At 39.3% G+C, this 15,135-nt stretch overlaps 1 protein-coding gene across 1 annotated transcript in view; it reads right to left on the bottom strand.

The window, feature by feature from the left end:
• Plcxd3 (phosphatidylinositol-specific phospholipase C, X domain containing 3) overlaps positions 1–14,815 on the bottom strand; it is a 159,117-nt gene extending 144,302 nt beyond the window's left edge. The window contains exon 1 of the mRNA XM_013018575.1: positions 14,713–14,815. Coding sequence (XP_012874029.1) covers positions 14,713–14,815 — 103 coding nt within the window. The remainder of the gene's footprint in view (positions 1–14,712) is intronic.
• Positions 14,816–15,135: the final 320 nt, after the last annotated feature.

Raw genomic sequence — 15,135 nt, 5'->3', positions numbered from 1 at the left:
TGGCTTTTTTCTTTTTGCTTATGTGGTGCTGAGGAATTGAACCCAGGGCCTCAGGCATGCAAGGCAAGCGCTCTACCACTGAGCCACCTTCCCAGCCCTGCTAAAATTATTTTTAAAGTGATATTTAAGTGTTCTTTAATGGTTATATTTTCAATTTCACAAGATGAAAACTTCATCTTTGTAGAGATGATTGAATAGGAATGTGAAATTAGTAAATTTCATTAGTTAATTGTACACTTAACAATTGCTGGCCATCCATAAGGAAACTGAGAGACTTAGAAAAAAATTTATATTAAGTGAAGTAAGCCAGACCTAAAGAAACATAGATTGCATGGTTCCCCTCACTTGTAATAATTAGAATGTGCTTATAAATCTACAAGTAAACCCAATGGATAGTAAAGGACAAAAAAGTTATACTTGGGAATGATAAATTAAACAGGACTCTAAACATTTACACAGTGAGAGACCAAAGAAGGATATTCTTAGGAGAGGATCACAAAGGCTCAATAGATATGTGCATATGAACATATAAAATGATGCTTATCAAAATGAATTCCAAGAAATGGAAACAAGAGGTTTTTTTAAATTTACTTTTTGTGGGTTTTTCTTCTTTTTCTATTATTTCCTTTTGCTATTGTTTTTGATTTCTGCACCTTTTGTCTTGTATGTAAATTTATCTTATTTGGGGAGGATAAGAAAGCCCAGAAATGGTGGGACAAAGGGTGAACTAATTCAGCAGTGATACTCACTAGACACTATGTTGAAAATGAACTGTACAACTTACAAGGGAAGGGATTGGGAGGAAAAACCTGGTAGAAAACAAAAGAAGAGGTGACACTGTTCAAAAAGAATGTACTCATTACCTGACCTATGTCACACCTCTGTACATCACCCTTATAATAAAAATAAATTAAAAAAACAGTGGCTGAAGTGGTAAGTTTTGGGTTATGTATGTTTTACCACAATTACTTAAATGATTGTATACACACAAAACTAACTGCTGGAAAGTGACTGCTGAGTCTGATGATATATTTTAGATGTTGAAAATCACATTAACTTCTTATACAAAGTAATAGCCTAGTGAAAATGCATATAACCACAAATATACACAAAATTACATGGCCTGGTTTTACAGAATTTGGATTTATCATCCATATTTTAAAGGCTCTAAGTGGCTTTAAATGGGATCTATCTTCTTTTGAGAAAGCAATCCTTAATATTACCATCCAACAGGTGGGAAAACAGAAGTATATAGGTGTTTAGTGACATGTTTTAACCTAGGAGCCTAGACTTCCAGTTATATCCCCTCCCCCAAAGTAATGCTTAACATTTACATGGGAAAAGTGAGAGGTTGAGTCTATTTGGTTGATTTCCAGTACTTACGTTGACTTACAAATTTATATTACTTACAAAGTCTGTTAGTTACAACAATAAATGGCAGGGATGAGGCGGGAGGCAGGGGACCCCAGTTACATTGCCCGTGGGAATGTAAACTAGTACAACCACTCTGGATAACAGTCTTGAGGTTCCTCAAAAACTCAACACTGTTCTAATTTGGGGAGGGGAAAGGAAATAACAAAATGCTAAAATAATGATAAATAAGGTTGATAAATAAGGTTGACCCATTTTAACAATGAGATGTGCAAGTCACTATGTTGAAAATGAACTTCACAATGTCTGGGGTGGGGGTGGAGGAGTTGGGGAGGTGGGAAGGGAAGGCATGGTAGGGGAAAAACAAAGGAGGGGGTAACAGTGCTTGATAGGAAATGCACTCATTACCTTACTTATGTAAACTGTAAACCCCTCTGTATAGTATTTTTACAATAAAAATATATACACACACAAAAAGACTCGACATCGATCTTCCGTACAGCCCAATATATATCACAAACAGGATACCATAAAGACTCTCGAACATCCATGTTTACTGCTGCACTAGTCACAACAGGGTTGTAGAAACAGCCCAGATGCTTCACAATAGATGAATGGTTCCAAAGCATGTGATATGTATAAACAATGGAATTTTACACAGCCATTAGAAAGAATAATGTTATGTCATTTGCAGGAAAATGGATGGACCTAGAACAAATCAAGTTTAAGTGAGGTAAGCCAAGCTCAGAGAGACAAACAGCCTATGTTTACTCAAGAGGAAGTTAGGTCTAAAATACACCAGAACATGATTAATTATACAGGACTCTAAGCATGCACACATAGTGAGACCAAAGGAGGATATTCTTAGGAGAGGAGCACAAAGGCAAAATGCCTATCTGCATATCATCATATAAAATAATATTTATCAAAATGAGCTCCAGGAAATGGAAAATATAGGGTTTTTTCTTTATTGTTCTTCTATTTTATTTTTATCTTGATTGTTCATTTATCTGTCTTTAGGGAAGGAAGGGAGATACAGAAATGGAGGGACAAAGGGTAAGTAAATGCAGCAGTAATACTCACTAGTCACTATGATGAAAATGAACTATACAATTTGTGGGTGGGGTGAGAAAGAAAAACTAGGAGAAAGCAAAGGAAGGGGTAACATTGTCCCAAAAGAAATGCGCTCTTTGACTTATGTAACTGTAAACCTTCCGTACATCACCTTTAAAATACCTATAACAATATTTTAAAGTATGCTATCTAACAACCTAGAATACACAGACATAGATACATAGACACTTACATACACGATACACACACAAAGCTATATTCTAAAGTATTTACATATACATTCCTTGAACAGTTTAGATGGAAATAAATGAGCCATCGTTTAAGTTATTGTCTGTATGAGTCACATATCTTTGAGAAAACTTTTTGGAAAATATTTGTTCTTATATTTCTAGACTTTAGGTTCTGCAATTTTTTCCTATTTCCTATTTTTCATTTACCAGCATTTAATAAGTAAATATTACTGTATGCCCTACTAAGTGTTTAAATGGTCCTTAAGTGGATTGTTCATTAACATAAAATGTCTGAAAAGGTCAATTGACTGTGGACAGGAACATTCATATAATTTTCCAATTCAAGGGTTTTTGCTTTCCCCAAGAACTATGCTTAAGTGCAAGCTTTGAAAGGTACCTGGCATTTTGACATCAGGTGTAAACCAGAGATCCCAAGCTATATATGGATAATAAAACAAAAACAGTCCAAAGTCTGTATTGTTTATTACAGTGCTATTTAATGGGTCCTTCTCAATAACTACATTGGCATAGAGAAAATTTAATTTCATCTACTGGCATGCTAAAGTATTGTCCTTAATCTAACTGCTTTTGAAAATAACACTCAGATCATAAATTTATATTTGTTCCTGTTGTATTTAATTTTCAGTTCATATCTCACCTGTTAATAAATGGCTCTTTCTAGGCAATTAAATAATAAATGAAATGACAGCATAACATATTAAAACTCCATGATTGTAGTAAAATCAGCACAAGGATGTAAGTTTGTAGAGATAAAAAGCCTGAAATTTTTCTACCGAAAAAGAAAAAACTTAAATCATCTAATTCTACACCTAAGGAAACTAGAAAAAGATGCTCAAACTAAACCCCCAGTTAATACAGGCAAAGACATGGTAAATATTAGGGCAGAAATAAATAAAAGGAGAACAAAATATAAGTCAATAAAACTAAGTTCATTGTTTTGGAAAAGACAAAATTGACATTTAGCAAAGCTAAAAAAACATAGAAGACTCAAATAAATGCTGAGGGAAATGAAAGAGAAGACAGGGCAACTAGAGGCACAGAAATAGAAAGGATTGTGAGATTAATGTGAAAGATACATGTGATCAATCTAGAAGGAATAAATTTCTTAAAAACATACAACCTGTTAAGGCTGAATGATGAAAAAATACATAAAGTCTGAATACTCCTATAGGGAGTAAATAAGGAGATTGATTCAGTAATTAAAAACCTTTCAACAAAGAAAATTCCCAAACCAGATGGCTTCACAGTTTCATTTTACAAAATATTTAAGTTGGAATGAATACTAATCCTTCTTAAACTCTTCCAAAACACTGAAGAGAAATGAATGCTTCCAAACTTATGAGAATATCATCATCATGATTTCAAGGATAGACAAGACACTACAAGAAAGAAAACTATCAGTATGCTGCTGAATATACGTAAATTTTTAACAAATTCTAGGAAGCCAACTCAATAGCAATTAAAGAACTCTACATTATGAAATAGCATTTAATCCTGAAAATTAAGGATAGTAAAAATGTGAAAATTAATTTGTGATGTGCCATGTCAACATAACAAAAGATATTACTTCATGATCATATCTAATGATGCAATAAAAGCATTTGGCAAAATGTAACATCTTTTGTGACTCAAAAAAACAATTCTCAACAAATTACATATAGAAGGACTATGTTCTCAGAAAATAAAAGCATCATATGACAAATCCATAGTCATTCCTAAATTGAAACTTTTCCCTGAGATTACTAAGAAGTTAAAAGATGTATTCAACCAGTATTAAACACAGTTCCATCAGTGTTAGACAAAGAAATTAGATAAGAAATAAATAAAAAGCACCCATTTTTAAAGTATAAGTTGAATTGTATCTGTAGAATACAGAAATTTTGTTGTTTTTTTTTGGGGGGGTCCAATCATGGAACCTGAACTCTGGGCCTGGGCGCTCTCCCCAACTCTTCAGCTCAAGGCTAGCACTCTACCACTTGAGCCACAGCGCCACTTCCGGCTTTTTTTTCTTTTTGCTTATGTAGTGCTGAGGAATCAAACCCAGGGCCTCAGGAATGCAAGGCAAGCAGTCTACCACTGAGCCACTTTCCCAGCCCCAGAATACAGAAATTTTTATGTAAAATATCCAAAGACCCACAAAATAAGCCCATGAGGAATAACAAATCAATAAAGATGTGGGATACAAAATTGAGGAAATTGAAACAATAATTCTACTTAAGAATGCTTAGAAAAAAATTAACCAAAAAGACTTGTACAGTGAAATTTGTTGAAGAAAGATGTTAAGGACGTGAACTCATGGTATGACATTGTATGTTCATTGATGGGAAGACTTAATATTTCTCAAATGTCTATACTACCCAAGTATGTCTACAGATTCAATGCAACCCCTACCAAAAGTTCTTGATATTTTTGCAGAAATAATAAAGCTTAGATATGTGCTAGTGGGATCATGGCTGTAAATCTAGCTACTCAGGAGGCTGAGATCTGAGTATCATTGTTTGAAGCCACCCAGGGCAGGAAAGTCCATGAGACTCTTGCTTACAATTAGCTACCCTCCTCAAAAAAATATGGAAGCAGAACTGTGGTTCAAGTGGTAGAGCCCTAGCCTTTTGGATAAGAGCTCAGGGACAGCACCCAGTCCCTGAGTTCAAGCCCCAGAATAAAAAAAAAGTTTGAACTGATATGGAACTACATATGACTCCAAAGAGCCAAGTTATCATAAGAAAGGATAACAAAGCTAGAGGTCTCACTATTCCTGATTTCAAAAATATACTGTTAAAGTAATAAAAATAATAGATGGCTAAACCCAATTAGGTGAAGCATTTTCCTCATGTTTTTATCTATAACCTTCATATTTCAGTTCTAAGATTTAAATCTCAAATCTATTCTGAGCTGATTTATGTTAACAGGATAAAAGGTCAAATTTCATTCTTTTGCATGTGGATGTCCAGTCTTCCAAACATTATTAATAACAGCATAATTTCCTTATTGGGTGCTATTTGCAATTGAGTCAAATGTAATTGTCAGTTATGCATGAATTGTTTTCTGAGATAAGCATTCTATTCTTCTGATCTATATGATTGGGTTCTATTGGCCACTAGGAGTGGTTCATGTCTTGCAATTATCTAATATAATCCCGTGTATGTAGAAGTAGGTGCAGGTTCATTTGCAGATTTTATAGTTGGAAACCACAAAAGTTCTCATCTGTTTGCATCTATATTTTTCTACAAAAATGGTGAGATAATCAATTAGATGGGATGGGAAGGAAATGTTGGTTTGAGAAAGGAGAAGCGTTATGACACTGTCATCTCAGAGTAAAGGAAAACAAATGTACTAGACAAGTGTAATAATGCTGTCTGGAAATGTTGACTACTCATTTAAAATTCATGGTCATAAATTGCTAGTGAGTTGTGCTATTCAATCTGTGTAATTTTTCTCCAATATTTGCCCACTGAAGCTTTCTGGCCCCAGACTAGATGGAAAGTTGAGTGTAACAGAGTTGACATTTTCCAAGCAAAGAAAAACGAGCTTGAGACAAGAGAAATAAGGCTATCCCCAAGGGTCCAGGGGCAATGCTGAACAAGGAATTTGACCTGATAAGAAGAGAAAGAAGGACATACAGGGGTGAAAAAATATTAGACAAAACTTCACATCCCATATCTCAGGATCTTTGTTTTCTTTCTTGAGAAAGGCTCAGGGTGGATGATGTGGGACTGTATGCAGGTCTAACTTCACTGAGGCTGCTCTGGTCCTCTTTTCAGTTTATCATAGAGAACAAAGTCACACATTGATAGGTTCTGATTTTCCTGGCAGAACTCCACAAGGTGCATCTTTCTCTTCACCAGCATGCATGTCAGAGGACAGCTCCAGGGAAGCTCTACAGAAAACTAAGTTTCATCATAGACAACTATTATTCTTGAAATAAAAATTACCCAGATGAATTGGGCAGCCAAATGCCCGTTTATCCAAACTAAGAGCAAGCACGACTGTTTCATAAAAGTTAACACAGGGAAAGATTTCTTTGGTTAATACACAATATTAATGGGCATTTAAAACAGTGTTGGAAGAGCTATCCGCTCGCAGGATGTTTAATGAAACATAGAAATATAACAAGAGTACATCTAATAAATCCATGGGCCATCTGTTTTAGTACCTGATCTCTGGAGGTGACTAATCCTGTTAGCTTCTCAAGAATGTTTAACCATTTCCTCCTGCCTCTCTCTTCTGACCCATCTTCCTTTTAATAGAGCATAATAAAAGCATATGGTGCTTTAGAAAGCTTTTTGGCAGGAGAATTCTATCCGAACCATGGTAGATTTCTCTCCTGATGTACACATTTTTTTTGTTTTAACACACTGATTCTCACTCTAGCTTCTTGAGTCGATTATATCCCAGTGATTGTAACTAGGAGGTTCCTGAGTGACCTTCATGGTAGCCTGTTCCCTGGTTTGCAAAAGCTAACACTTAGGGATCAGAGACATTCTCAATTGTGACAATAGGTAAGTTATTCAGGAAACAAAGTTCATCTTCTTAAGTAATGGTATTAAAGTGTGTGTGTGTGTGTGTGTGTGTGTGTGTGAGAGAGAGAGAGAGAGAGAGAGAGAGAGAGAGAGAGACAGACAGAAAAGGGAAATCTAACTTTGAGTCAGACCATGTCAATTACTCTGTGCTTTAATTCAGTGGGGCCTGAGGGATTATTTTAGGTATATTAGATTATTGGACTTGATTTACATTGCCTAGGGCTGCTTGGTGGGAAAAAATATTCTCTTGTTATTTTCACTGAAAACTTATCTGTATAAATGAAATAGCACAAATGGGTAGAAACAAAGTAACTTCCTAGGTACAAACCTACAACCCTAGCACTTGGGAAGCTGAGGCAGGTGGATCATGAGTCCAACCTTGTCTGCATAGTTAGACAAGGTGTCCAAAAAAACCCAACAACCCCCGCCCCACCAACAACAGAAACAGAAACAGAAAAGGGAAGAAAAAAGCTTTCTAAAAACAAGATTCTCTTAAGACAGTAGGACCAGTGACTCAAGTGTAGGTTTAGGAGAGATAGCCAGAGACAGCATTTGAGCTAGATTTTCTTCTCTACTATGCATTATTCATGATCTCACCATGGGCTTTATAGGTGTATGTGTATATAAACACATATGTGTGGATACAGTTGTATGTCTTTAAGTGCATTCATGTATGCCTATTTTGTCTTAATCATTTTTAGAAAGCTGGACCACCATTGGCAGTGTTGATTTGAGAAAAAAAAACAACAATGAAAGCACAGTTCCTCTGTATATCAAATCAGCAAAGGTCGGTCAGGTGCCAGTGGTTCACACCTGGAATCCTAGCTAATCAAAAGAATGAGTTCTAAGAATTGAAGTCAACCCAGGCAGAAAGTTCTTATCTCCAATTAACTAAGCAAAAAGCCAGAGATAGAGGTGTGGTAGAGTGGTAGAGTGGTAGAGAACCAGCTTTGAGCAAAAAAGCTAAGCCGGATCCTCCTGGACTTGATTCAAGCTCCAGTACCAGCACACACACACACACACACACACACACACACACACACACAAATTAGCAAAGATAATGACATTCAACACACACACACACACACACACACACACAAATTAGCAAAGATAATGACATTCAAAAACTTCCACAAACAGGAATGAAAATGGAGAGATCATCTGATAGACCATCTAGGCCAAAGTACTGGCTTATAGACAATCCTTTAAAATCTATTCAGAGATTTGGAACTACTTGGTAATCTGGTAAGGGAGTACTTGGAATGAATTGAAATGGACAAATATTATAAGTCTGATTTTATTTTGAGCGCTGTAAGGTTTAGGGAACACTATTTTTTTGTGTGTCAGGTGGGTCTTTATTGTTAGCCTACCCTCACAATTATCCCCTAGATGTTATTTGTTGATACATGGCACCCAATAGTTATCTTCTTTGTAATTATCTTTTCTTCTATTCAGATTAGGTGGGATTATAGTTAAGAGACAGCAGATATAGTGTGTAATTGAAATCTGAACTCTCAGAAATCTAAGACAGAATAGTGAGTTCCAGGCCAGCCTAGTCTACATGGTGAGACTTGTTTGAAACAAATAGAAGAGTTAAATAATAGAAAATAAACTCTAAGTAAGGGTATTAAACACTTCATATACATAAGGTATGTAACCTTTTCCAAAGATACACTTTGATATCCATTTTAGCAATTGAGGAAATAGGTCTATGTGCTTGGTATCAAACTCTTTTAGAATATCTTATCAAACAGCTGGAATACGAGTGAGTGAGACACATCTATACATACATATTTCCATTCCAAGTCTAAGGCATACTTTCCATATCTTGATGATTTTCTTTCTATCAAAAGCCAGTTTACTATTTACATTTTCTTGTAATAGTCCCCTAATGATTATTAGCACATTTTATATTCACAATGCCACTTTTACTCAGGAGTAATATTGAGAAGCTCTAGGTTATGGATCAAATGAATCATCCTGTACCTTATAAATACAGCAAAAATACTTGGGTCTGTGTAATAAAAATAAAACTAAATGGAGAGAAAAGCAATATAGGGATATTTCCTAAATTGACATTATTATTGACCAGGATCACCAGGGTTGAGAGACTTTAAGTGCCATTATAAGCTGCTATCAGGAGGACTTTAAGGAAATGAAGGGAAAGGTTTTACATTTATCATACTGATCTAATTTGAACACTTAAGTAGCAATTAAATAACATTTATTGCTCAAGGTGCATGATCAACTCTAATGTCAGTTATCAGAAGTGTTCTCAGCTTGGGCCATTAGCTTTGAGGCAAACTTGGAGTTTTGACTTGAAGCCTGATTGAACTTTTATGGAAAAATGGACAGCCCAACAGAAAACATAAAGATGCATGTTTTAGATTTGTTCCTGACACTCCTGTAAAGGACATTTGTAGGAATACATTAAAGCAGAGTTCTTACGCTTCAAACTTGTATATGAATCACCTTGCTAAATAAATCTTAAAGATGGAATCAGCATTACTACCATCACCATCATCCATGCATTCTGATGTAGAATTATCTGGATCAAACTTGAGTAGCAAAGACTTACAGGATCATTGATAGAATATGTGAAAAATCACACTTACACAGAGAAAAGTACTGTATAAATGCTAATGTATATCATTTTACACTTTTGACAGTGGTTGGGGATACAATTCAAATCATCAAAAAAAAGTTGTAGTAGAACAAATTACATTTTCAATGTAATGTGTTGATCCATCAAAATATTATATGTACCCACTAAATATGTACAATTTTTATGTATCAATAAAGCATAAATATTAAAGAGGCCAACTTCCTAAATTAGTCTTCTCTCTCTCTCTCTCTCTCTGTGTTTCTCTTTATTTGTGTGTGTATGTGTGTGTATGTGTGGGAGTGAGTGTGTATTTGACAGTACTGGGGCTTGAACTCAGGGCTTCATGATCTTGCTTAGTTTTTTTCAGCCAAAGCTGGCATTCTACCACTTTAGACATCGTCCTCCACTTCTAGCTATTTCTGGTTAATTGAAGATAAGAGCCTCATGGGTTTTTCTCCCCATGTTGGCTTCCAATCCTAATCCTCAGATATCATCCTTTTGAGTAGCTAGGATTACAGGTATGAGCCACAAGTGTCCAGCTTGCTTCCTTTTTTCTTTTTGAAAATCTAACAACACTGGAAACAGAGAGGCAACATGAATTTATTGTGTTTTGATTGATTTGAAAGTTTACCTTCCATATGGCTGTACTAACTGAAAATAGAAAAAAAACTCTTTGGAAATTACCTAATCAGACCAGTCCCAGGTTTTTCCTATAAACAATCACATCCCAATTAAAATGGAAATAATATGTTACAAAGAGGATGGAGACTATTCCTGTCTCCAGGAATACCAGAAATAACAAAAAGAAAATACGACAATGAAAGAAATTAAAAACTAACAAAGGTAGGGGGTGTAGCTCAATACTGGAGGGTCAGTCTACAATGTGTGAGGGTCTGTGTTCAATCCCCAGTATCACAAACAAAACAAAACAAAAACCATGAATGACAGCAGATAAAAAAATCACATTTGCAGAAGTGCATAGTTTCCCCACGTAAGACTGCTTTCCCATCACTGATACTGGCATTTTATTTAAAAAGATAAATAAAACACAGGTATATCAATTTATAAATCATTCTCTTTTTTTTTTCTGTCGGTCATGGGGCCTGAACTCTGGGCCTGGGTATTGTCCCTCACCTCTTCAGCTCAAGGCCAGTGCTCTACCACTTGAACCACAGTGCCACTTCTGGCTTTTTCTGCTTATGTGGTGCTGAGAAATTGAACCCAGGACCTCATTCATGCAAGGCAAGCACTCCACCACTGAGCCACCTTCACAGCCCTAAATCATTCATTTTTATGAAGCATTTCTGCATTCCTAATCTATTTTATTATAATTACATAAGGTATATTACACAACTAGTTGTTAAAGAACACATTCCTCCTGAGGTCCTAACCCCATGACATTTTTGCCTATTTTTCATTGCACACTCAGTTGGCTGCACCATATGTACAAAGATTTTTATCTGACAATCCATAGCCAATTTCTTCTATAAGCTAAATCCTTCCCAATCATTGAGACTTTGGATAGAATGACTCCCTGTCAGAGACCCACATTATCATGGCCTTTCTTGTTTTATGGTGGCTTTCTTTTCACGATAGAGTTATAGAGTTAGATATGTGCTTCAAAGATGACAAACACGCATCAGATTCACCTTTACCTGAATTTTTATACATTTTTTCTTGTTTCTGTGTCTGTTTATTCTCTCTCACCTGCTTGTAGTAAAGAGAAGCATCATTCATAATGCCATTATTAAGCAAATAAACATGAATGAAAATTTAGTGCCATCAGGGAGAGAAGGAAATGATAAACAAGATTGAAATTTGAGTAACTGTCAGTACGTTCTGGCAGTACTTAATTCCTTTGAAAAAAAATGAAAGTAAAATGACTAATGCCAATTTCTAACTTAATTTCCTCGGCCTAGTCAATACCAAATCTTGAGGAGATTTACATGCAAAACAGCACTGAGAGATTTGGATCTGAAAACATTCAAGATGCAGACACTTGTAAGGGGAAACAAAGGAGGAGCAACAATGCTTGATAAGAAATGTACTCATTACCTTGCCCATGTAATTGTAACCTCCTGGATGGTATTTTCACAATAAAAAAAAGAAAAGAAATAAAGATACCAGAACTGCACACATAGTGGGGCAATCACACACCATCAGAGTGCCCTATGCTCTAGACCTCGGTAACTTAGGTTCACTGTCCACGCAGGTGGTCTCATAATCAAGCAACTGTTCACTCTCTAGCTGATTCACCTAAGGATACCTGAAGCTCTGAAGAAGCCTGAACAGCAATTCCCCTCCAGAAAAACACTTCTGTGTTGCACAGGCGTGGTTTTAAATGGTGGAGATAATTGCTTAATTCAAGCTGTAGCAACTGGCCAAGTAAACATGTAGCAGCCAGGAAGCTATTAGCATGATTTTAAGGCAATTATTCCATTAGTGTTTAATAGTCTCCAATTAGTCTTCTTTGACTATCAAAGTTTGAATGTCTTTTTTTTCCTTCAAAAATTATCATTGTTGAATAATGCAGAGGTACTAAACTGTGTGTGTGTGTATGTATGCGTATGTACTAAAACTGCACAACCATAGGGAATGTTCAAGAGTATAGATTTGGTGAAATGTATTGTGTTAAATTTCTTTGTAAACTTCATGTGTAAATTTCTCAGAAGTATTAGGGTAAGGATGGGAGACTCTGCCGGGAATATACTTGGAATGATACATTGTATCACATTATATGGCTTGAGAAACAACGGGAAATCCTATGCTATCCCAAGGCCACATCCTCATCTCTCTGCAAGAAGGTCACTAGAATATTGAATGGTCTGATTTCAAGTTTCTACTTTGTCCCACAGAGAGAAGTAAAAATGACAAATGACCCACATCCTGTTAGTGCCTAGTTCATTGTCTTCTCATCTCGGTTTCCACTTGTTGAATAATCTTGATGCAAATCCCAAGGTTTTCTTCTCCAAAACTCCGAGGAGATCTTTCCCTAAAATCTAGTTTGGGGGTCATACCACTGAACTGACTGCAAGTCATTTGCCTACACCGAGTTCCAGGATATCTGTGAAATGAAGACAGTGCTGACTGCTTACGTGCAGGTGAACAGAGCAGGACTTTGAAAAGTGCCATAATACAGAAAGGTAAGGTGGATTCAAATGTGACATCATGCTATCCCACAGTACTAGCTCTGCTGTCCTGGGCTTTTAACTTCCTGCATCCCTCAAGTCCCCTGTCAGACGCGTGGGCTCTCAGTCCTTGCTCAGGGGAGACCAGGGGGAAGCATTTGTCCAAAATAAATAAATAACATGAAAATGAAGGAACTCCTGTGGAAGGGCGAGTGGAATTCTGCCAACAAAGTTATGTACTTTCTACTGTCTCCTTCGGAAAAAAAAAAAACAATCCCCAAACTCACCTAGGGAGCAGAATAAGGGCAGAGTGGGAAGCCCGGGTGGTTCTTTTTCCTTGGCGATCTCTGGTTCAGGGGACATTATTTGTCGAGGAAGGGCAAAAGATGACCATCTTTTGGAGGGGACAGCATTGGACAGCTTCAGCCTGTCATAGCCGTCAAACCAGCCACTTGAGTCACACTCACTGGAATTACTAATCATTCCAGTACTGTTGGTTGTAGCCTCTTGGGATTTTCAAGAAATCTTTTGACTAGCCCTCCCCCCGCCCCCCCGCTTTTCTTTTCCTCTTTCTCCTCTGTTTTTCTTTCTTTCTTGTCTCTCTGCAGTTGCTAGGAAGGGGCACCGTATAGGACTGATGGAGAGGAGGTAGACCAGAAGGTTGAACTTGCTCTGGACAGGAAGAGGAGCACCCATCAGTAATTTGCCCTCCAGCGACTCTTAGAAGAATCAGGTGTGCCCTCTCTCAGTCCACGTGCATAGACAAATTGGTCATGAATGGTGTCCCTGTATCCTCTGCTCTCACGTTGTAAACTGTCCTCAAACGACCCTCGCTCCTGCTCCCGGATACCTGAGCTCTGGAATGCATTCATGCGCTTCCCACCCCCCCCCCAAAAAAAACCCCAAACACCTGCCAGGTCCTCTGCTCCAAGACGCGCACATCCCTGGATACCTCGCGTCTCTTTCTCCCTTTGTGCATGCTTCCTTCCTTCAGTGTTTTCTGGACACCAGCTCCGCCACCTTGCCCTCCCCATTGGCGTGATCATCCCACACTCCCGCGCCTCAGACGCCCCGAGCAGTTCCCGACCCTGGAGCTCCACGCGGTTAACGTGCGCTGGGACTCTGGACCGGGCCCTCCTGGGCCCGTGCGCATCGGCACCCCACTGTGCCCGGCCTGGCGCTCCCCGGCCAGGGCCGGCCACGCGTCCCCGAACTTTCCTCACTCTCGGGGAAAGCGCTTTGTGTCTCGGAAGGAGGCCGGTTCCGAGGGAGCATTTCTCTCTCCAACCTGCTCAATCGGATGCCATGCCGGGGATGGATGGACTCAGAGTCCCACGCGGTGGAGCCGAACCCTGGAGACACCAGCTCACAACTCGTCACGCAAGATCACCCTATAGACTCCGACATCGAACCCCCTCCCCTCTCCCAAGCCTACACCCCAGTTCCCAGATCTGCAAGGAAAGCCGTGGTGGGGGTGTCCCCCCCCCGCCCCAATCTAGAGCCTGGGACGCAGAAGCAGTCACCTTGACTCCCTGCACCACGCTCCCCAGAGGGGCTGGAACGCGCCGGGCAGCCCGGGGCGCCCCGGGCACCGCGGTGGCCGGAAGCCGAGACCCTCCCCCGCCCTACCCCCGACCCCCCCCCAGGACAAGTTTCCCTGCTTCCCTCCCTCCCTCCCGGGGGCAAGTTCCCACTTGGTGTCGGACGAAGCCGGGCGGGGCAGGAGGCACCCCCGGACGGGCGAGCTGCCCCAGCCAGCCTACCTGGGATGGCTAAATTGGTGAGCGGGATGCCGTGGATGCTGTCGGGCAGAGTTGCCATCCAGTCGGCGAATTTCAGCTCGTGTTTCCCCTGAGACGAGGCCATGGTGCGGGGTCGGCGTGCGTGCGGCCGTGCGCCGTAGGGGTCCCTGGCGCCGGGCTGGGCGAAGGCTGGGCTGGGCTGGGCGAGCTGCGGCCGCGAAGCCGGTGTTCGCTCCGGGCCCCGCTGGAGTTTACACTCCGCTCAGCGCCACACCCACAGGATGGCGCAGACACATGCTCATTTTAATAATTATTCCAAACACACCCCCCTCCTCCTCCTCACTCCCCGGCTGCCCCCCCCGCCCCCCCTCCCCAGCGCCTCTGCCAGACTACGCCGAAGCTTTTGTTCCCGACGTCCCCGGAGCTCGGCTCGCGCGCCGCGCT

Source organism: Dipodomys ordii, unplaced genomic scaffold (genome assembly GCF_000151885.1).
Source record: "Dipodomys ordii isolate 6190 unplaced genomic scaffold, Dord_2.0 Scaffold41, whole genome shotgun sequence".
In the NCBI taxonomy this organism is placed as follows: Eukaryota; Metazoa; Chordata; class Mammalia; order Rodentia; family Heteromyidae; genus Dipodomys; species Dipodomys ordii.
Note: the sequence above shows the minus strand (reverse complement) of the source record. Positions and strands in the feature narration are given on the sequence as shown.